Source organism: Hyperoodon ampullatus (genome assembly GCF_949752795.1).
Source record: "Hyperoodon ampullatus genome assembly, chromosome: 4".
Classification (NCBI taxonomy): Eukaryota; Metazoa; Chordata; class Mammalia; order Artiodactyla; family Ziphiidae; genus Hyperoodon; species Hyperoodon ampullatus.
In genome coordinates, this window is record NC_136917.1 from 22,474,691 (window position 1) to 22,497,465 (window position 22,775).

Genomic DNA, 22,775 nt, shown 5'->3' on the forward strand with positions numbered 1-22,775 from the left:
TCATTTGGGCTAACTGAAGGAGGTTAACTAAGTTGGTTTTGCTCCATTTTACCTGTTTTCAGCTCCTTGCTGAGTTGTGAACCTCACCCTCTTCAACAGTTTGGACATCACTGTTAAAAACTTAACTGCTTTGTGAAAGAATTAAGATGGGAAGAGGCAGATAAGGATGACATTGTTAGAACACAGATCCTGATCCTGAATGGAACCTGTGAGGATGTAGATGGACTCAAGGAATTGTCACAATTATCTGATTTCAGTGTGACCATATTCATCCTTATAGGTTCATTTCTTTAGTCACCCCAGATCTATAACAAATATGTTTAATTTTAAGAATGGTTGCAGGATCATCTGAAAATAAACATTCATCTCCTATATTCTATCCCTAAGTGTTTCTCTGACTTCAGTTATTTGTATCACATTATTTCAACAAAGCTGCATGACACTTGTGATATTTGTTTTAAATTAGTTCACATTTAAAGTTAACATCAATAACTTAATAATTTGATTATATCAATAACTTAAGAGATTAGTAATAATTTACCATAGAAAGAAGGTAATGATAAAAATAAAACCAAAAAAGTTATTAATTTCTAGCTAGATATTGTTGTCTACTGAAGTCTATAAGCCTGAATCCTGACTCTTTTTTTAAAAATGGCAGTTAGCAAGTGTTAGTTGAAGATATGCACCAAGCTGAGAATTTATGCAGAAGAATGGAAAGAAAATGCATTAAGGTCTCACAGTGTTATCATTTAGTACTAGGTGTGTATGCCACTTAGAATCATCTGACATACCAGTGGGATAGTGCCTCCATGCCTTGGGAACCATCACCTACGAAGATTTTAGAACCTGTAGGACCCCATGTGCTGGGGTTTTTCTATTTAATTAATATTAATGTGAAATATTTTATTTACTAAATATAACCATCTGTAAATTCCACAACTCACTTTTCATTTCCATTAACAGATGAGGCATTCCAAAAGAACTCACTGCCCTGACAGGGATAACAGAGAAAGCTGGGGACATGAAAGCTACAGTGGAAGTCACAAACGGAAGAGGAGATCCCACAGTAGTACACAAGAGAACAGACATTGTAAACCACATCACCAGCTTAAAGAATCTTATTGGTAAATTACGCTTGAACTAGTACCATTTTAACACTAATAGTTTTACTGACTTGTCATTAGCTTATATAGCTTTCATCTGTCAGATTGTTTTATAAATCAGTCAACAAATACTCATTCAGAAAATATTTACTGAGTGCCTATTATATGGTAGACACTGCTGTGAATAGAACAGAGTTCCTGCTCTCACATATCTGTGTCCATTTGGGAGCTGTAGGAGACAGTTGATGGAGTCCCAGCTGCCAGTAATATAGTTGTGGGAAATGAGACACACGAAAGTTAAGTAAGTGATTAAAGGACCAGTGAGTGCCTTTAACTTGTATGTAGTAGGGAGAGCTGTACATTGGGGCACTTATTTAGGGTTCCACAAATGAGAGCTAATGAAGGGTGGGGAAGAGTTCATCCAGATGAGAAAAATAGCATGTGGTGTGTGAGAATGTTAAAGTGTGTTGCGGATTAGTTGCTTATACTGTATTCTACAGGTTATATTTGTAGATAAGGCCAGTGGATATGTTTGGGATTTTTAGAAGCTTGGCTGTTGTAAGAAGGGCCTCAATAAAAATTTCCAATGGCATGTGTCCTGTTCTGTTGTATTCTTACCAGTGTAAAATTTGGAGGTACTATGTTTATATAGAATTGAAGGAATTTTTCAAGTTCCTAAATGATTAAACAAAGCCTAGGTGAGTAGAGTTTCTTTCATTCTGTCCTCCGTTAATTTCCCTTTCTCATTTGTTTTTGTTGGTTCTATGTTTTCTCCTTGTTTTGTGCAGATGTTCCACTGGGACTGTTTGCCAGATTGCTTTCTAAATTAGCCAACTGGGGTTACTTTAAAAAACAGTATGCAATTTTTTTCCTTCTCCATGCCAAAACAGACTTGTTCTGTAGAACAGTGAGCTCGTTGTTAATCAGTGCAGACGAATCATTCTTCACACACTATCATATGGAGGGAAGAGGGAGAATCTATGCCAGGATTTCAGTGACCTGAGCTAATTAATGTATTATACAAGAATATCTGTACCCTATATTAAGATAACTACAAAATACTCTGTAAGGCTTAATATATAGTACTAACCATTCATGGATTTATTATGCATTGTATGTGTTGAAAGGAAGTGATATGAATGATGAACAGTTATTCATATTCATAATTAACCACATAAAGATGATACTGAGTCAGTGCAATAACCACTAGGCCAATAGTTTCTTCTTTGATATTGGCACCAGAGATGTCTGGTGGTAATTGCTCTCTGTAATCTGGAGTAATCTAATAGTCTTTTTCAAGATTCAAAACTTTATAAGAGTGTTTTTTTGTAAAATTATTGGAAAAAAAATGAAAAATACAGAAGCATATAAAGAAGGTACTCTTGGTAGGATGCTAGTCCCCCATTTGGATGTAAAGTTATTTCTTCTGAAAAATATCTTTGTATACAAATCTTTGCCTCTGAATATTTCCTGAAAATAGGTTCTAAGAAGGGACAGTTTCAAGTGAAAGGGTGTGAACTCTTATAAGGCTCTTGCTACATATTCACATATTTTTCCACATATTTTTCTAGAAAGTTTGTACCAAGTTACACTCCCTACGACATGCTGTCACCAGTCTTGTGTATTTTGAAATGCCAAGAATAGTGTTTTCTTTTCATTTGAATGTTTAAATTTCTGCTGAATTTGTCCTCTGTCATGTGCTTATTGAACACTTGAATATTTTTTTAATTGAAGTCTAGTTGATTGTGAACATTATTTTTGTATTCTTAGCCTATTTTTTCTATTAAAGCATATTTTTCTTATGATTTATCAGCGCTTTTATTGTATATCAATTATCTTACCTTTTTTCCTATATATTTCAGAGTGTCTTTTCTTTCTGATTTGTAAGTAGCCTGTGAATTGCTCCCTTCCTACAGGCTTAATCAATTAGTTCTACACAGGAAGACTGATGTGGCTGTGAACACTGTGAACACATTTTATATCCTTAAATGTCTTGTTGTAACATAGAGTATCAAGCCTTAAACCAGTGATTCTCAAACTTTAGTGTGAATAGAATCACTTTGGAGGTATGTTTAAAATGCATATTACCAGATTATTCAGTGAGTCTGACCTGGGGTCCAGGGATCTTCATTTTTAAAAATTCAGTATTTCGATATTGTTAATAAACAGACCACCCTTTGAGAAACACTGTTTTAAGCCCTTTAGCCTGGCATGCAAGATTTTGGATGATCTGTTCCCAGCTTATTTATTTGCCTATGTTCCCCTATGTGAAAATTGCTCTTGCTGAAATTGTCTACTTACTGTTTCCTAAGTAACATGTAGACAAACTCATCTCTAAACCATTCTGGCTAAAAGTACTCTATAAATGTAAGATGGTAATATGCCATTTTTCTTTCCTGGCACTTCTTCTACTTCCTACTTTGTCCAAATCCTGATGTCCCTATAAGATGCAACTCTTCCCTTCTTTTTCACAAAATCTTCCCTGACCATTTTAAGCATTTTGAGTTTTTTCTCCTAAGCACTCATGTCCAGGCTTTCGGCATTTCCTGCATTGTTGAGTTTTGTTTTATTTTTGTGTGAGTAATCTCAAATTGAATGGTTATTTGTTGGCAGGGATTTTGCCTCATATATTTTTAATCTTCCACAGGACCTATGTGGAAATAAAAACGAATGCCCATAGCCTCATTAGTCTTGGCTGTTTTAAAGAACTACAGTGAAATATTCACTGGACATTCAGTGACTATTTTTAGAAATTCAATCAGTCTGTTCATCCTGTTCACTCTGTCCATATAGCCTTTATAATTCTGTAGACTTTGTTTATATAATCTCTAAGCCTTGGTTGTTGTAGGCTGAAGAGGTCCTCATCTTTTTAGTTTATCCTCATAGTATTACTTCACTCCATGTTTGTTATTCTATAGATTATTTATGGATTATCAGCAGCTCTAATTTCATGCACTAGTCCAGCTAAGGATTATTAGTGTTAGAGTTTTCTGATACTTTTATGGGAAGGATGCCTTACAGAATTAAACAGATGCCCTTTAGAGTATGGTAATTTCTAGTTTGACGTATTGTAGATCTCTCCCTTAACGGTTCCAAGCAACTGATCAGATCCCTGACTTAGACCCAGATTTAGACCCTAATATCCTGAGTTGTTTCTCCAATGGCTAGAACTTAAGGCTGACAGTGGGGAAAGGGGGTTTCTGCATCTCCCCAGCCTGGATTTGATGCCAGCCCTGTTGAGTAGCAGTTTTAGAGATGCTTCTCCTTTATTTTTGCATAAACCAGCCTCCTGAGAAAAAAGAATGACAACGTATTCTGGGAAAAAGAACGAGGTTAGTGAGGGCAGTCTAGTTAACATCTGTCACTCCATTGCTTGTCAGGATTATTTTAGCTGGTGTGTCTGACTGGGCAGGTGTCCCCTCTCTCCCTCAGTGCTCCACGTGCATCCCTCTTGAAGCTTCACACTGTTGAAAAGGATACTCATCCCAGGTAGAGAGGGGGACGGGAAACTGGGCCAATTGACTCTGTCTTTTTCTTTCCATCAAATCAAGGCTGCTTAACTGGAATCCATTGACTTCCCGAGGTCCATGATCTCTGAAATTCCTTGCCAAGTTTTGTTTACGCATTTGTGTGTTTCTTAGGGCAGAGTGTCCATATCTCTCAATTAGATTTTCAAAGGGATCTGTAGATTCAGCAGTTAAGCACTATGGGGCTTACCTGGTGGCGCAGTGGTTGACAGTCCGCCTGCTGATGCAGGGGACGCGGGTTCGTGTCCCGGTCCGGGAGGATCCCACATGCCACGGAGCGGCTAGGCCCATGAGCCATTGCTGCTGGGCCTGCGCATCCGGAGCCTGTGCTCCACAACGAGAGAGGCCACAACAGTGAGAGGCCTGCGTACCGCAAAAAAAATAAAAAAATAAAAAAAGGAAGTTAAGCACTATGGCACCAGATGATGCTGTTTTCCCTGAATTCTTGTTTATTTCACAAGCAGGAGTGACAGGAAATTCAAAATGCAAAGGGAAGTAGGGGGTTGGGAAATCCTAAGCAAGCAATTACAAGAACCTTTTCTCATTTGAGGGAGATATATTTTAGATATTTTTGGCACATGAAGCAGCCTTCAAAAACTGTGTTGTCTATTTCTCAGAAAGATACAGGAAGCTCGAAATAGAGGAGAGGAGATGGAATAGGTGGTGTGTATAATAATACTGGCACATACAACAGGATTTAGAATGTGCTCTACAACCATGGCAAATCGTTTTCCTTCTAGGGATCTCAGTGTAGTCATCTGTAAAATGAAAGGCCTGAAATATATTTAAGATTCCTTTTAGCTCTAATACACCTTTCGTGAAAGAACTCTGTGTGCCAGAGATACCTAACTTACATTAAGAAGGAAAGGAACCCTGTTTTGCCTGCCTCATGTTGTGTGTGGCTCTGCAAAAAGGAAGAGAGCTTAGTTACAGATGCATATATCATAAGATTGGTGAATTTCAGAAGAGCAGTTTTGCGAATTTTTGGTCTTAACTTTCACCAGAAGGTAAAGGGACACTTAATCAAGTAAACACTGAATATGTTGAATGATTTGACACAAGGTTTGTTCCTTTATAGCAGTATATATTAATAGAGATATATGTACCCATTTGCTTGTTGGTTAAAGTGAAATTATTTAAGTTTTGTGAGTTAAATATAAATTCTAATTCATCAATTTGTATTTTTTTCTTTTATTGAGTTAGCTGTTGAAACCAGGAATTCTTGAGAGCATGTTTTATTTTAACCACGTTAAAATGTGGTTAAAAGTTAAAGCGTTCTAGAATGAAGAGAGTAATTTTAAATCCTTTAATGTTTTTGCAGTCATTATTTAGAAGCAAGGTTCTTGAACGAGAGATATTATCGGGACCGGAGATACATTGCTGAATACAGAAATGACTACTGCAAAAGATATGTTCCTAACATTGATGAATACAGAAATGACTACTGCAAAAGATATGTTCCTAACATTGATGAATACAGAAATGACTACTGCAAAAGATATGTTCCTAACATTGATGAATACAGAAATGACTACTGCAAAAGATATGTTCCTAACATTGATGAATACAGAAATGACTACTGCAAAAGATATGTTCCTAGACGTTATCACAGAGACGTTGAAAGCAGTTATCGAACCCACTGCAGTAAATCTTCAGTCCGAAGCTGGAGAAGCAGTCCTAAAAGGAAGCGTAATAGACACTGTTCAAGTAATCAGCCACTTTCGGTATGATTGATTTTGTTTTTATTTTGGGTGGATACTTATTTGTGTGTAAAAGCTCTTACTGAGCCAATAAGTTTGAAAAAGTTTATAATACTATATGAATATAATTGTGTTTATATTACTTGAATCCTTAAAGGAAACTTCCAAATTCTTACAACTAATCTGCATTTATTAGTTAGTCCTCATTTGCCCACATTTACTCATTTTCTGCAGACCAGATCATGAGGTTCTTGATTTTAATGTTAAAAATATTTTTATCTTTTATAACATAATCATATGAAAAGATGAAGCACCCATCTTTTCTTTCATCTTAAACATTTTTTACTTTAAAAGAAACCCCTTTCCCAGTACTTGGAGACAAATGTAGAAAGTTGCACTGGCGGATACTTACCCTGTGTATAGCACAATCTGCAATTAGTTCCATTGGAGTTCTGAAAGTGGGTGCTGAAGGGGAAATTATTGTCCAGAAAGCCTGCCCTTTTTTTTTTACACTGATGAATCTTCACTTGTTTGCAGTAAACTATGAATTATTATTTTCCTCCCCAAGTTTTCTTCAGTAGTACTATCATTGATTAGATCAAACATTGACATTAGCCTTTATTTTCCCCTTTTATTTTAATAAGTATGTTTAAAAATATTGCTAAGTATCAATTTGAGCTAATCTTGACATTTTAAAACATTTTCCTGACAAACTAGACATCTCAACTCACAGCATAGGCTATTTTATAGCGAGATTAATAGATCATGACATTGCATTCTTTAAATTTCAGACTTCAATTAAGTCAGTATTTTAGAGACAATTGTGTTGATTTTTCTATTGCCACTTTAAGTAACTTATCTGAAAATCTTGCCATGTTTTTCTTCTGTAACATAAACTGTGTCCTGTGAATTTCTGGGGACTGAATTTGAAATTGCTCCTGCCAACTGTTCGTGGCCTGGTTCTTATCTGAATGCCTGAATATCTCCCCGCTGAATGAATTGCGTATTCTGCCCTGAATTCACTCTGCTATATTGATTGGCTGGACGATCTTGGTGCTGCCCACTTGCCGTTCCAGAAGAGCCACCAAAGGAAAAGATCCAGGAGTATAGAAGATGATGAAGAGGGTCACCTTATCTGTCAAAGTGGAGACGTTCTAAAAGCAAGATGTATAGAATATTTTTCAACACTTTTTAAACTTTGCAGACAGAATAATCTTTTTAAGAATAGTTTGTCAGCGGGGGGCTAAAGAACTCTTCATTGCTTTTTTGTTTTTTCTTTTTGTGGGTTTGTTTGTTGTTCTTTTGTATTTCTTCTTTTCTATAGAGTTTAAATATTTCTACTCTAAAGTTCCAAAATAATCAGTGGAATTTGAGATTAGAGCAAGAAAGATAGCTCTATCTAAATTATTTTTGTAGCAGCTGAAAATAAAATAATTTGAGTGCTGGAACCTTAATTATGCTTTAATAGAGAGCACTTGAAAGAATTCCACACTTAAGCATTCATTATTTGAATAACTGATAATTTGTACTCATGTACTTACACTTCTTTCTCCCCCCTCACTTTAGATGAAATCGTGAACACTTTGGGAGAAGGGACCTTTGGCAGAGTTGTAGAGTGCATTGATCATGGCATGTAAGTTTGTTGTTGTTCTTTTTTGAACATTCTGATATTTTTGGTGGAGAAGGATCCATAATTTAGATGAAATGGAATTTAAGTGGTAGCTATGTGTTTTCCTGGGAGGTATAAGTATTCAAAAGTTCTTGAACTGTGTATGATTTATTTACCATAAGTATGGATTTTGACCAAGAATGCTGAAAATTTTTATCAGATGGAGTTTATTGAAATTAATGTCAGTGTTCAAGTGAAGACTTTCCCAGAACGTAGGTCCTTAGCATTCTATAAGAGATTTGGGGTGCTTCACCCTACTTTTGAATTGCAGAGACAATAAATTAGCATGTCTAATCTTCTTGGTTCAAAAACCTTTATTTCCAAAGGATAATATTTGCACGTTAGGGTTAGCTTCTCAAACTATAAATAAATTATATTACTTGAAGCCTACAGAATAAAGTCCAGATTCTTTAATGAGTTATACTAAACTTTTTGTTATTTGACCCTCTCTGCTTCATTTTCATGTTTTCCTCTAGGATCTCTATTCTGCGGTTGCAAATTGTTTTGTAAGTGAACGTCTTAAAACAGTTTAGTGGAAACTGCACGTTTCTAAATTGACATCTAAACTTTTCATCATAAAATAGTTGAGGATGTAATTTCCAGCTTATTGTAAATGGTGATTTTTAAAAAAAAACATATCTCTCTTTCTAAATATGTTTGGGGGAATCTAAATACAACAGCTTGATACCTCCTGTCATCCATGAACAAACTTTTCTTGAATACTTATTAATGCTTTATCTTGAACTTAACTTTTACTTCACTTTTCATAAAGAATATTATCCTAAATGTCTTTTATTATCACCCTTTCCTCTCTATGACAAAAATGTGAACATAAAGTAAAATTTTAAGATATTTAGAAATACTTTGACTTAGGAAAGTTGCTAAGAATTCCCATCTATTCTTCACCCAGATTCCACAAATGTTAACATTTTACAGTGTTTAATCATTCTCTATATTTACATGTTATATGTATTTTCAAGTTTTGCCAGCTTATCTACAACCTGATTCACATTTCACTAGTTGTCCCATTTGGGTCTTTTAAAAATTTCTTGAGGTTCCAAGACTTGAGTATTTGAGATATTCCAATGAATAGTATTCAATTGATCAAGTACAAATCTGTTACAAATTTTGATACTTATTAGACCTAAAACATACAATGTAATTGAAAATATATCTTTTATTGAGATGGTTGGGGCCTTTAAAAAATGAGTTCATGTGTCCATAGATAAATCTTACTGTTTTAACATTAAGTTTCCATTTTTCTTTTTTTTAATTGACAAGTGATATGAAAGCTTGTAAGTTTAAGGTGTATAACGTTGGTTTGAAACATTTATATACTGCAATATGATTACTATAGTAGCATTAGCTAACACCATTATCCATTTTTAATTTTTATAGCTATTAGCACTGTTCATTTTTATAGCTTATTAGCAGTTAGAAAACTTGGCCATATGATGAAATAGATGAGACTAGAAGAAGTTTTGTCACAGCAGTTTTATAGTAATTCTTTTAAGTCTTGAGATATATGCTATACATCATAGGGAGGTAAATCATTAAAAATTTATTTTGATGATTATATATCAGCCCACAACTTCATTGGGACCTTGTCAAAAGAAATGAGTTCAGAATAGGTTTGCTATCCAGCCACTAGAAAAATTTTTGCCTTAAAGATTTTTTTTTCTTTTTTATAAGCAGCCTAGGGCACAAAACTTGCCATATTAATTTCACGTGCATGGGGTTCTCTTTTGTAATGTGGGAAGGCCATAGTGAAAAATGCAGGGTTGACTGCTGGCTTGTATTCAAGAAGATCAGGTTTAGAAAAGAGGACAGAAGGAAGCTGAAGATTTGGAAATCCTTTTCCTCAAAATCATTTACGGCTTTTTTTTTTGGCCGCGCCACGTGGCTTGCGGGATCTCAGCTCCCTGACCAGGGATTGAACCTGGGCCCACGGCAGTGAAAGCTCATGTCTTAAGCCACTGGACCACCAGGGAATTCCCTCTGTACTTTTTAGGAAGTACTACAGATGCCCCGGTCTAAAACACGATGCCCTACATTGTTGCTATTTATACCTATTCGCATCCGTGAATGCACTAAACATTTTTTTGGCTTGATGACTTATTGATGGTGTCTCCTTTGCCAGAATTATCTAACAAATTGATAATTGTCTTTCTTCTCTGAAAAAGTCTAAGCTCCCCTAACTCTGATGGTTAGGCTCTTTCTTCTCTCTATTCCTTATACCAGGCACTTCTAACCTTATGATAAGTTGTTCAAGTTTCTGTCTTTTCCATTAGACTGTGAGGTACATGGGACAAGCTCTTTTTAACAGTGATTCCAATGCAACATCTGGCACAGTCGGTCTAGCCTGGTGAACGAGTGAATGTTTTCAGCAGTAGTATGTTCAAGGTTTATATTTTTATCCTTTTTTAAAAAAAACTACTTACAAAATCCAGGTAAATTTAAACTTTTGCAAACAAACATTAATGTTCATAAGTATTAAGAGAAATCATCACTCTGTATAATGTATATTTTGTCAGAATGTTTTGAAAAAATGTTTATAGATCTGCTATAATATACCCTGAAAGATTATTTTTGGAAAATAGCATAGAGTGACTGGTACTTAACAAGATGATGCTTTAGAGCAGGGGTCCCCAACCCCTGGGCCGTGGACTGGTAGGAACTGGGCCTAACAGCAGGAGGTGAGCAGTGGGAGAGCGAGTGAAACTTCATCTGCTGCTCCCCATAGCTTGCATTACCACCTGAACCATCACACCCTCCCCTCAACCATGGAAAAATTGTCTTCCATGAAACCGGTCCCTGGTGCCAAAACGGTTGGGGACAGCTGCTTTAGAGGATAAATGTCTTCAACGCCCTTCTGTACATTTACCATTTTCATTTTGTTTTTAAGGGGTGGCATACATGTAGCAGTGAAAATCATAAAAAATGTGGGACACTATCGTGAAGCAGCTCATTCAGAAATCGAAGTATTAGAGCATTTAAATAGTACTGATCCCAATAATGTCTTGTAAGTAATAAACTTGGAACTGTGATCCATTATGTTACATGAAATAATCAGAATTCTGTGAACTGAATTATTTTTATTCTGATCTGTTTTAGCCGATGTGTCCAGATGCTAGAATGGTTTGATCATCATGGTCATATTTGTATTGTGTTCGAACTCCTGGGACTTAGTACCTATGATTTCATTAAAGAAAATAGCTTTCTGCCATTTCAAATTGACCATATCAGGCAAATGGCATATCAGATCTGTCAGTCAATAAATTGTAAGTATACTTGTTAAATTTTTAAATACCAGTGAATTAAAGGTTTTATTGGACAAGCAACATATCAAACCATTGTCACTAAAAATGCACGTTGCAAGTAAAGATGAAACCACTTTTGATCCCTACCTCTACTACTAATTCTCCTTTCCCCCAGTACAGATTAAATTTGTAAGTGAAACTAATAATGTCTTTTTGTTCTTTTGTAGTTTTGCATCATAATAAATTAACCCATACAGATCTGAAGCCTGAAAATATTTTATTTGTGGAGTCTGACTATGTAGTCAAGTATAATTCAAAAATGGTAAGTTACACTTGTTTGAATTTTGGTAGTTGTCTTTAAAATTAATTTAGCTTGGTGATCCTTGGATGAGGAATTTTACCTTTGAGGCTTATTATATCCTGACGTTTAACCCAAAAATGGTAATCCTTTGCCTTTCTCATGGGGTTATTTTGAAAATCAAAAAGAGAATTCATGTGCAAGCCTTTTGGATAGTGCTATAAAATATTTCATATCTTTATTGATCTTTGTGTTTACTTAACTGTATCTCTAGAAACGTGATGAACGCACACTGAAAAACACAGATATTAAAATTGTTGACTTAGGAAGTGCTACATACGATGATGAACATCATAGCACTTTGGTGTCTACACGGCATTACAGAGCTCCAGAGGTCATTTTGGGTTAGTAGATACCAGACTTCCTGATATTTTAATTGAAAAAGAGATTTTTTGTTCTCTATAGCTTTTATTGGGGGGCAGGTAGTTGGGGGATAGCTGTAATTTTCTTAGCAGTATACAGAAAATGTTTTCTGTTTTCATAAAAGCTGTCTGGACATTGCTATAAATATTTTTCCTGAGTGGGAAAAATGTGATATCATCTGTGAAGATATTCCAGGTGGTGGTTATTTTTGAGCAAGTCAGTCTTACAAGATCATAAGAGAACAAGCTGTATTGGCTAAGTACATGACAGCAGTGTGATTTTGAAGCGATGTGGGCACCTCTTTTCGTCTCATCACAAAGCATGGTGCTGGTGAAAATGCTAAAGATTTGGCTGGCAGACGTCTAGATGTAGGGTGGATGGAGGTTAAGAGGAGAAGAAAGAGGGGCTAGTCTAAGAGGAGAGCTTCTTTGATCATCTTTGACATGGGAAATTAGTTAAGGTGCAGGGTTTTTCAATATTAATAAAAGGGAACTCAGTGAGGGAGAGCGCATCTTATGCCTCAAAATTTAAAAGTTCGAGACCGAGTCATGTTGATAGAGCAAGGAAGTCAGAGATGGATTTGGGGGCTTGGAGACAGTGGGAAAAATTCAGATCAGGTGATATTGGGAGATAGTTAAATGGTATAAGCATATTACTTTGCCAAAAGTAAGTTTCAACCGAGGTTGGATAGTAAAACATCTTTGTGGAATCAGTCTTTTCCACTTTTTACCTTTTATCTAAGAGGACTTGGTAGTTGAGAATATGAGTGTGAAAGCAAACTAATGATGTTTACCTAGAGTAAAGAATTAGTAAAAGGGACAGGAAATTAAGAATAGTATATAGTGCTGGCTAGTAGAACTTTCCATGATGATAGAAATGTTGTATATCTGCACTATGCAACATGGTAGCCATTAGTAGCCACACGTAGACTACTGTGTACTTTCAGTATAGCCAGTGTGACTGAGGAACTGAATTTTAAATTAATTAAAATTTTAGAGTTAAATAACCACATGTGGCTGGTGGCTACCACATAGGATAGCACAGGTTTGGAGCTCATCTTTGAAATTGATGTTACTAGGATTTCTGCTTAGTATGGTCTGAAAGAAGCTGCTGTGTTGCAGTAGTTTAGAAAGTGTATTCATGGTTGAGGTCTGAAGGCTGCAATGAAGGTAAAAGAAAAGAGTGTGGGAAGAGATTGTGGACAGAGAGGTATTTTCAGAGCTTAAAAAGAGTTAACTTGCTGTGTTTTATCAATTTTAAGAAGAAGATTTTTCTCCACATTTTAACATGTGAGGAAACATAAGACAAAACGGCATTTTTTCTTGGTTATTGGTTCATAAAACAGTGGTGTATCTTACAGTTAGTTAATGGCCTCCTCCTAGATTGCGTAAGATACAGTGATTCTTAGTAATAATACAGTCCCATGTGTGGCCAGGCTGGGGATAGTTGATATAAATCTGAAATTGGGGTTATTGGTCTTGAGGAAAAGAAATGAACAGATGGGAAGATTAGAAGGGTTCTTTGTGTGTTTGTGAAGTGTTACTCCTGAGGATTAAGGCAGAATTAGGTTGAAGAGGAAGATGTTGTCAGGTGCCACCACTGAGGAGGGCAGTTGGTCTCATGTCTTGGGTTTTGGTAGTAAACAGAAGTTGGTAAAAGTGAATGATGTGAAATTCCAAAGAGTATGAGAGCTGAGCCATAAGAGAATGAGGTAGTTTACAGTCACTTGGGAGAAAGCTGGACTGGGAGACAGGAGTGGCTGGAAAAGAAAACTTTCATCTTAGATCCAAGCTCTATCATTTGCAGATTTTGTTTGTGTTACTGTAAGTAGAAACCATGCTCCATTCTCCTTTTGTTCAAGTGATAAGTACGATGAGGGTTAACAAAAATGGCTAAATCATAGTCAAGTTCCTTGAATATATTGTTTCTTCCTTTGTCTTTAAATTCAGTAATGTTACTGAAAGTAATTGAAATGTCTTTTAAAGTAGGTTTTATTTGGACATTATTTTTTTATTAAAAACTTAATCTTTAAAAGTTTAAAACATCTGTAGGTTTTAGGTTTTAGGTTTACTCTTTTCCTTTCTAACTAGATATAGACTTAAGGCTAGGTGTTTTTTTCTTTTCTGAATAATGTTACTATTGAGAATTCTGAAGGAGAAAATATATGATCATGTATAGACAACCTGAAAGTACATATATAGATACCTCTCTATGTGAACTTTAAATATCTGTATAATTCTGCTTATCGGTGACACTGCTTATAATATCCATTATAATTCTTACATAATTTATGTGACACTACTATTTCTTTTAATGGAAGAAATAAACTCAGATATCAAGCTCATGGTAATTGATAAGGGGTTAGTAATTACACTCTGAGGATAATTATTGACCTATGTTTGCACTAATAAAATGTAAAATTTCATAGAACAACCGTTAAGTGGGTATAACAGTGCTCCTCATTGCACAAGCAATTCAGAGACTATGGAATATTTGCTAACCCCTCTTACTTTCCATAAAATGCCTCCTCCCCCAGGTTAAAATACTGTAATTTGACACAAGGATATGGAGGACTCTGAAAGCATACTGAATAATGTTTGGTATAAAACTAAAAATGTAAACCCTGAATTTACTATCATATTCTCCTAAATGGGCTATATAAAGAGAGCACCCACATAGGAAAAGATATTGTGTATTGGCAGTTAAAAATTGTTGCATAATAAAATGTTTGGTTTTGTTTTTAAATAGCTTTAGGTTGGTCTCAGCCATGTGATGTTTGGAGCATAGGTTGCATTCTTATTGAATATTACCTTGGTTTCACAGTCTTTCAGGTATGTGTTTAGTAAATGTTACTTACTGATTCATAATGAGCTTTAATGTTAAAGGCATGTTAAAGTTTTGGTTTCCATATTGGAAAGTTGCCATAGTGTCATTATTCTTAAGATGTAAACTTACATGTGCAAAATAGTCATCCTTCTCTAAAACCATAGTTGAATGAAATACTCTCAGTGAATGGTCATAATTCATTCTGCATGTGGAGCTTTTAAACACATGGTTCATATTGACTTCATATGATCCATTTTATTGTGATGCTCCTTCAAAATTTACATTAGTGTTACTATGGTCAGTTTTAATTCAGCTCTGGTTATGTTGCACTTTTATTAAAAGAATTCAGAAACAGTAAGTTGTATTAAGCATGTATGACACCCTAGGCACATTTCTAAGCACTGTGTGTATAAAAATGAAAAGACGGCATCTCTCTCCTCAAGGAAGACATACACAGGATAGACATGGGAAAACGTACAGTACAATGTGATACTTGCTATAATGGAACAATGTAGAAGGGAACCCAGAAAAGGTGAACGGTTAAGTTTCCTTCGAGAAGGCATCACTGAGGAGTAGGGAGTTTAATCCAAGCTATAAGGAAGAGTAAGAGTTTGTCAGAAAACTAGAGTGTGTGGTGGCCATATCAGGAAGAAATGGTATTCATAAATGCAAGAGGCATAAAGGAAGCTACTCTAGTTGAGGAAGGATGAATAGTGCTGCCGGAGTGTCTTGGATAAATAGGAAAATGGTGTCAGTAGGCAAGTACTGATTCATAGTGGACTTGTTTGCCATAGAAAGGTATTTGTTTTATCCTAGGAGTCAGTGGTTTCCAAATGTAGACTGGTCTAAAATGAAAATGATTTTGTAGGGTTGCCGTTCTGGCTTTCATTTAGAAATTATCTCTCCTGTTTTTTTTGGTATTAAAATGTTTTTCCATGAAATGATAATAGTTATTGGCTTACTTGGCAGAACAAAAAGGAGAAAATGTTATTTAGGTCTCTACTTGTTTTCCTCATAATTTTGCTTATGTCGGAAAACTAATAGTCTTGAAAGCTTCAAGTAGTGTAACCATTGGAGAACTTTAAGAGGGTTGTGATTTGATCAAGGTGTGTTGTTGGATGGGGTGAGGGTGGTTAGGAAGTTCCTGGCTAATACTGTCAAGGTTGCTTTGTGGTTATGGCAATGCAGGATGAGGAGGGAGGAAGCTGTGATGAATTATAAGTCACTTAGGTGGCTGTTGCAGAATATATGTGTTCACTGCTATGGGGCACCTCACCAAACTTCTGTCTACTCCGTAGAGATCTGTTAAAAGTACTCTGAGTTTGTAGACAAGTTTGATATCTAGAACATAGCTGTCGGACATTTCTAGGGGGTGGTGTCTGGTTTTGTGGTAGTAAGCTATAGGGTCAAGGAAAAAGTTGAGCACAGTGCATGCTTTCTTCATTCTGACACATATAAAATCCTTCAGATGGTTTTCTGATTGTAAATCATTCTGAGATCTTAAGCGTCGATTATTAACTTTGGTTTGAGATGTGGTTTATATTTTAATTCCACCCTCCAAAATAGTCTTCAACTAAGGAACTTTTTGAAGATAATGGAGCTTGTATTATTTATTCCTGTCATGACTTAAGAACATTTTGAAAGCAGTGTGCTAGGCACAGTAGTTAATGGATTTAAAAAGCATTGCACATAGACTCTGCTCTTCAGAGCAAGGATTGGCAAACTATATCCTATCTGATGCCTGCTTTAAAAAATGCAAAAGAATATGTGGTGGAGACCATCTGTGACCATCCAAGCCTAAAATATTTACTATCTGGTCCTTTACAGAAGAAGTTTGCCAGCCTCTGCTTAGGAGTGTACCATTTAGTTTAACAATTTATTCTACTTTAGCCAAAGCTCTGTTACTGTGTAATTTAAGAATATGAGTTTTGACTTGGGTTCACAGCTCAGGTTTCCTCATTGATGAGCTATATGAGCTTGAGCTAGTATCTTAACCTCTTTGAAAGTTATGTTCCCACATTGCTAGCTCAAGGTTGTTGTAAGAATTATTGGGACTGTATTTTTATTGTCTAGGATTAGTGTTACAAAGTTGCTATCCATTGGGTAATGGAGGTTAGTTAAGCAACCGATAAAATGAGTAGCCAGGTTTTTGGTAATCTTCCCAGTCATCCCTCAGTTAAACAGTGCAAGTAATACAAATAAGGAAAAACTGTTCTGTTTTACATTAAACAAATTATTCGAACATTGTAAATCAACTGTACTTCAGTAAAATATACTTAAAAAGTTGTTCCTCAATCAGCTATACAGACCTTACCAATTCATTTCAGAAATCAGACATTCAGTGTAGCTCATTCAGTTTTATTCCATCTTTGAAGTAGAGTGTAATATAAATTGTATAGCTGTCTAATCTAGTCCTTTTATGGAAACACTATATTCTTTTTTTTTCTTAACATTTATTTATTTACTTTTTTTGGGGGGTTGCATTGGGTCTTCATTCCAGCACCTGGGCTTCTCTCTCGTTGCGGTACGTGGGTTTTCTCTCTCCACTTGTGGTGTGCGGGTTCCAGAGTGTGTGGGCTCTGTAGTTTGTGGCTCGCGGGCTCTCTTGTTGTGGTGGGCAGGCTTAGTTGCCCTGCAGCGTGTGGGATCTTAGTTCCCCGACCAGTGAGCGAACCCACGTCCCCCGCATTGGAAGGTGTATTCTCTACCACTGGACCACCAGGGAAGTCCCAGAAACACTGTTTTCTTGTGTTTTCCTTTTATGTGCATGTAGGGAAATGGAAAGTGCTAAGTTTCTTTTTCCTATTTTTTAGACTCATCAAAATAAAGAACACCTGGCAATGATGGAACGTATATTAGGACCCATACCAACACACATGATTCAGAAAACAAGGTATGCTTTTTAAGATTAAAGTCCTTATTGGGTACATGCAGTGGCCTATATTCAAACTATAGAAAACCCATCTTTGTTGTTATTGCTTATTCCAAAGTCTGTAGATTTTGAATTTTTTTTCATGAAGTCAAGTTTTTGAAAAGTAATGCAATATTTACTTTGTGATCCAGTAAATAAAGTGGTGTTTTTATACTCAAGTTAACCTTTGCATAAATGTTTTCCTAGGTTGATTTAAAAATAATACATAGAGTAGTAAAAAGAGCTTGATTTTGGAGTCCTATCTAAATTTGAATTCCAGACTGTTGCAAACCACATGTACGTCTTTGGACAAGAATAGTATAAGTGGTTTCAAAACATAGCTTCACCGCAGAAGTCATCCAGGGAATTGTTAAAGATTTCTAGCCCCATTCCAGATCTAGTGAAATCAGAATTTACAGGAATGGATCTGGGAACCTCTGTTTTTGAAGCTGGCATTGTTTCACATATGGTACAACTTAGGTGGGATACTAAAACTTCAGAGGGTACAAGATTAGGAAAAATACCATATAAGGTATCCGATATAATTATTGCTGAGATTTTTAGAAATTGTATGTTTATGTATATATAGAGAGATGTCTATGGTTCCATCTTTTCCCCCAATCCCCTGGTTGGGGCAGGGTAAGAATGTGGGTTTTGGTTTTTTTTTTTCTTAAAATTTAATCCAGACTTCTCTTTCCTATAGGAAACAGAAGTATTTTCATCATAATCAGCTAGATTGGGAGGAACATAGTTCTGCTGGTAGATATGTTTCGAGACGCTGCAAACCATTAAAGGTAAAAAAACAAAAAAAAACAAAAAAAAACCTGTTTTAACTATTTTTTATTGTCTTTCTTAAATAAAGTCATTTTTCCCCTCAGGAATTTATGCTCTGTCATGATGAAGAACATGAGAAACTGTTTGACCTGATTCAAAGAATGTTAGAATATGATCCAGTGAAAAGAATTACCTTGGATGAAGCATTGCAGCATCCTTTCTTTGACTTATTAAAAAAGAAATAAAATGGAAATCAGTGGTCTTACTATACTTCTCTAGAAGAGATTATTTAAGACTGTGTCAGTCAACTCTAAACATTCTAATATTTTTATAAACCTTAAATTATTTTGTACAGTTAAGTGTAAATGCTGTATGTTTTGTATCAATCGCATAATTATCTTGTTAAGCAAATATGGTCTTGATAATGAATGAAATATAAAAGCTAAAATTAATTTTCCTTTTTTGAGATTAATTACCATTTTTAAAGACCTTTGGAATATCCTTTGTGTCCAGTGATTGATCTTGCCTTTTTGTACATGGAGGTTGACTCTTGGAAGTGATTTTTGTGTTTTGTTTTTTGTTTTTTTTGAGTAAAAGGAAATCTTGACTACTTCATTCTTAAATGAATATTCTTTATTTACCTCAAACTTTCCTTAACTTTAAAAGATTTTTCTGTAATTGTTGAACAGGTAATAAGTATTATTAACTTTAGGTAGTCAGGTATTAGAAACCAAAACCCATAGGAACTGTTTCCTGTTGGAATTTCATTAAATTGTAAGTATTGTGTTCTGTTTCATTGGGTGATGTCAGTGGTGGTAAGTAGCATTCATGGAAAGACATCCAACTTGTGCATCGTAATAGATTAATAAAACCACATACACACTTCGTTTAAGATTAAAGTCTAACGGGAAAGTTAGCTTGGAACGTCCTGTTTTCCAATGGTTATTTATGTAGTTAGTCACAAACGTAGAAATAGGAATTCTGATGACTGAGGTTTTTGTTTTTAATGCCAAATCTTCAGGAGTCTAGAAATTGTCCAATATCTGTCTCCTTATCATATGAAGTATAAATACTTAAACCTCAGCCTATGAGACTTTATGGTTATTATTAAACAATTTGTATTTATGTTACTGTTTACTGGAAAACAAAAAAAAGATGATTTGATCGGAGAACACTTGGGAAGAAAACTGCAGAAATTTCCAGACCCTGATTGGTTAACATAATGAACTTTTTGTTTGTCTGTAGGTATTTTTTTCTGTTTACCTGTTTACACATGAAAAACTAAATGGTAGGGGCTTCCCTAGTGGCACAGTGATTGAGAGTCTGCCTGCCGATGCAGGGGACACGGGTTCTGTGCCGGTCCAGGAAGATCCCACATGCCACGGAGCAGCTAGGCCTGTGAGCCATGACCTCTGAGCCTGCGCGTCTGAAGCCTGTGCTCCGCAACAGGAGAGGCCACAACAGTGAGAGGCCCGTGTACCACAAAAAAACAAAAAAAACTACATGGTAAATGTTAATTTAGTAAAAAAAAACAACCCAAAAACTATTGATCAGTCTGCCAGGTAAAAATATTTTTTGTTGTAGAATTCATGATTGCTTATCCAGATAAATTTTTTTGTTAAAAGTATTCCCATTTCTGAAGTGCATTACCAAAGATTTGAGTTTCATCTGTATTCTGAACATAAGATGCATGTAATTTTTTGGTATGACAAAGGGTGATACCAAGTGGGTTTCTCTATATGATCCGCTGGTAGCATTTGCACATATAGTAAAGCTATGTTCCTGAAGTTGACTAGGAATTTAAGAAAGCTGAAATAAGTTTTGCCATAGAATCACTGCATAAATTATTCTTAGGCCTCTGATGCAGTCCACATATAGTTCAACTATGTTATATGTTATAAGGTTGTTTTTAAAGGAGCATTTGATGTAAAGAAAAGGTTTTTCCTTAACACAGCAATCTCATTATAGAGATTAAGAAGTCAGCCATCCTTTATTTTCCTCTGCATTTCCATACTGCTAGTGCCACTGTACTACCTAAGCCTCCTGACCTTTCCCTACAAGTGCTCCAAGTTCCCAAATTAATGTTTACTTTCTCCCCCATCAGAAACTCATTCCTTTGGAGTAGCTGATCTCAGGATATAGGAGGAAAGAAAAATATCCACACTCTTTCTTACTAAGAAGTTAATGATTGCTAACCCCTTTCCCTGCTGAAAGGTATTTACATTCTTCACTAAGGGTATTTGCTAGTTCCCAGGCCTAATTCATGGAAGTTTAGGAATTAAAGTGAAACTTCAGTGAACTAGGTAGGATAGAAGAAAAGTTTAGTGGTGAGGATGGTACCTCTGGTATCATATGAGTGTCTACTGCTAACCTTCCTTCCCATCTTCTGTGAACTCTCAGGTTCCTACTCTTATTTGCCTTTTTCCTTGTACTTCTGGAGTCAATTTCTGAAAGCACCAGGTTTTTATTTGACAGTGTTGAGAGCTTCAGCACTAACAGGAAAGGTTTAGAATGGCCGGTGTATAAATATGGATCGTTTGTAACTGGGTATTTTCCCTCATGATTTGATGTCTCATAGTTTACTATTTCTAGAAATTCCATTGACGCCAAACCTAGTTTTAAAAGTGCAGCTAAATAGGTTATTTCCAGTGTTTTCTGCTACTGCTTATTTGCTCAGGTGTTCTCATCCATGCATTCATCAAAATTTTTGGAGTAGATGAATAAAATTGACTTATGCAGTGGACAGTAGAAAAATACCCAGTGGAGTTTTGTAGTTCGTACAACTGAAAACTATTCCTCTGAATAATCTTGAAGGGCTTGATGCTAGAGAAATTAGAAATGACTCAGCCACGACTCCTAATAATTGCGGCTGAATTGTGACTTAAACTCAGGTATCCTAGATTCTAGCATTGTGCCTTCTTGTGATAATACACCTTACTGAGTTAAAAACTTCAGTTTGATTCTTGTTCATGGTTCTGTGAAATGGGATGAAATGAATGTAATGGCTAATAGTTTAATTACTTGGATTCCATTTTTCTCATGTTTTTCTTTAGTAGTTGATACATAGCTTCAACCATCAAAATGCTTAAATTGTATGATAATTTGAAAATATACTCTGTTTTAAGTAGATAGGCAGATAACCTATATTTAAACTTATCTTGATATCCTGGAATGAAGAAACACTTTGTCAGTTAGTGGCCTGGCTTTTTAACTCATTTCCAGTTTGAAATTTCTGATTCCCACAAAATTTGGTGCAAGTAAGGTATTTTAAATTTAAACATCCAGGGACTTCCAGGGTGGTGCAGTGGTTAAGAATCCACCTGCCAATGCAGATGACGCAGGTTCGAGCCCCGGTCTGCGAAGATCCCACATGGCGGAAGCACCTAAGTTGGTGTGCCACAACTGCTGAGCCTGAGCTCTAGAGCCCGAGAGCCACAACTACTGAGCCCATGTGCTGCAAGTACTGAAGACCGCATGCCCATGTGCTGCAAGTACTGAAGACCGCATGCCTAGAGCCCATGCTCCTCAAGAGAAGCCACCGCAATGAGAAGCCTGTGCACCGCAACGAAGAGTAGCCCCCACTCACCACAAATAGAGAAAGCCCACACGCAGCAATGAAGACCCAACACAGCCAAAAATAAATAAGTTTTCAAAAATTTGTAAATTTGCACATCTAGTACTTCGTTTAACAAGCTGCATTTTCAGGGAATTCCCTAGTGGTCCAGTGGTTAGGACTCTGCTTCCACTGCAGGGGGCACTTGTTCAATCACTGGTCAGGGAACTAAGATCCCACATGCCAAGCAGCCAACAACAAAAAAAGGCAACCTTTTCAAATAGAACAGAAGAATTCATGAGTCATTAACAGTATTAATAGCGTCAGTAATTGTTGGCTTAGTAGATTGCACGTTTGCAAATAAATAGGTAGAAACAATTTTAATTCTTAAAAGAGTTGATCAAATGATCAACTAATTGAGCAAATGATCAATCAGTTAGTTAATTGGTTTTATTTTTTCCATATTTTCATAGAGGGAAGGGAAAGTTTTAAGTCAGGTTGGCTTTACAACTCCTTGGCCAGTCTAGCCTTTGCGGACAGTTTTATGTTAGTGATTTTTTAAAATAAAATGCAAAAGTTGAATAATGAACCTCTAAATATATATAGCCCAGCTTAAAAAATCAAAAGCATTTTGCAAATTTTGTTTCATCAGTTCCCCAACTTATTTTCCTGTTGCATTTAAGTACAAATGTCAGATACCATTTCATCCATATTTCTGTACTGTATATCTT

General features: G+C 35.9%; 1 protein-coding gene across 2 annotated transcripts; it reads left to right on the plus strand.

The window, feature by feature from the left end:
• Positions 1-963: 963 nt before the first annotated feature.
• LOC307051783 (dual specificity protein kinase CLK4) lies at positions 964-18,736 on the plus strand (the record flags this gene model as incomplete). Of its 2 annotated transcripts, XM_079702336.1 has the most annotated exons (14): positions 1,013-1,124; positions 1,892-1,958; positions 5,952-6,038; positions 6,219-6,354; positions 7,407-7,497; positions 7,897-7,963; positions 10,905-11,021; positions 11,114-11,280; positions 11,487-11,581; positions 11,832-11,961; positions 14,729-14,811; positions 17,620-17,699; positions 18,421-18,511; positions 18,596-18,736. In XM_079702336.1, the coding sequence occupies 14 exons, from the start codon at positions 1,022-1,024 to the stop codon at positions 18,734-18,736; spliced, it is 1,455 nt and encodes a 484-aa protein (XP_079558462.1). The 2 variants fall into 2 exon arrangements, with proteins under 2 accessions (XP_079558461.1, XP_079558462.1); XM_079702335.1 differs by lacking the exon at positions 1,892-1,958 and having other exon boundaries at positions 964-1,124.
• Positions 18,737-22,775: the final 4,039 nt, after the last annotated feature.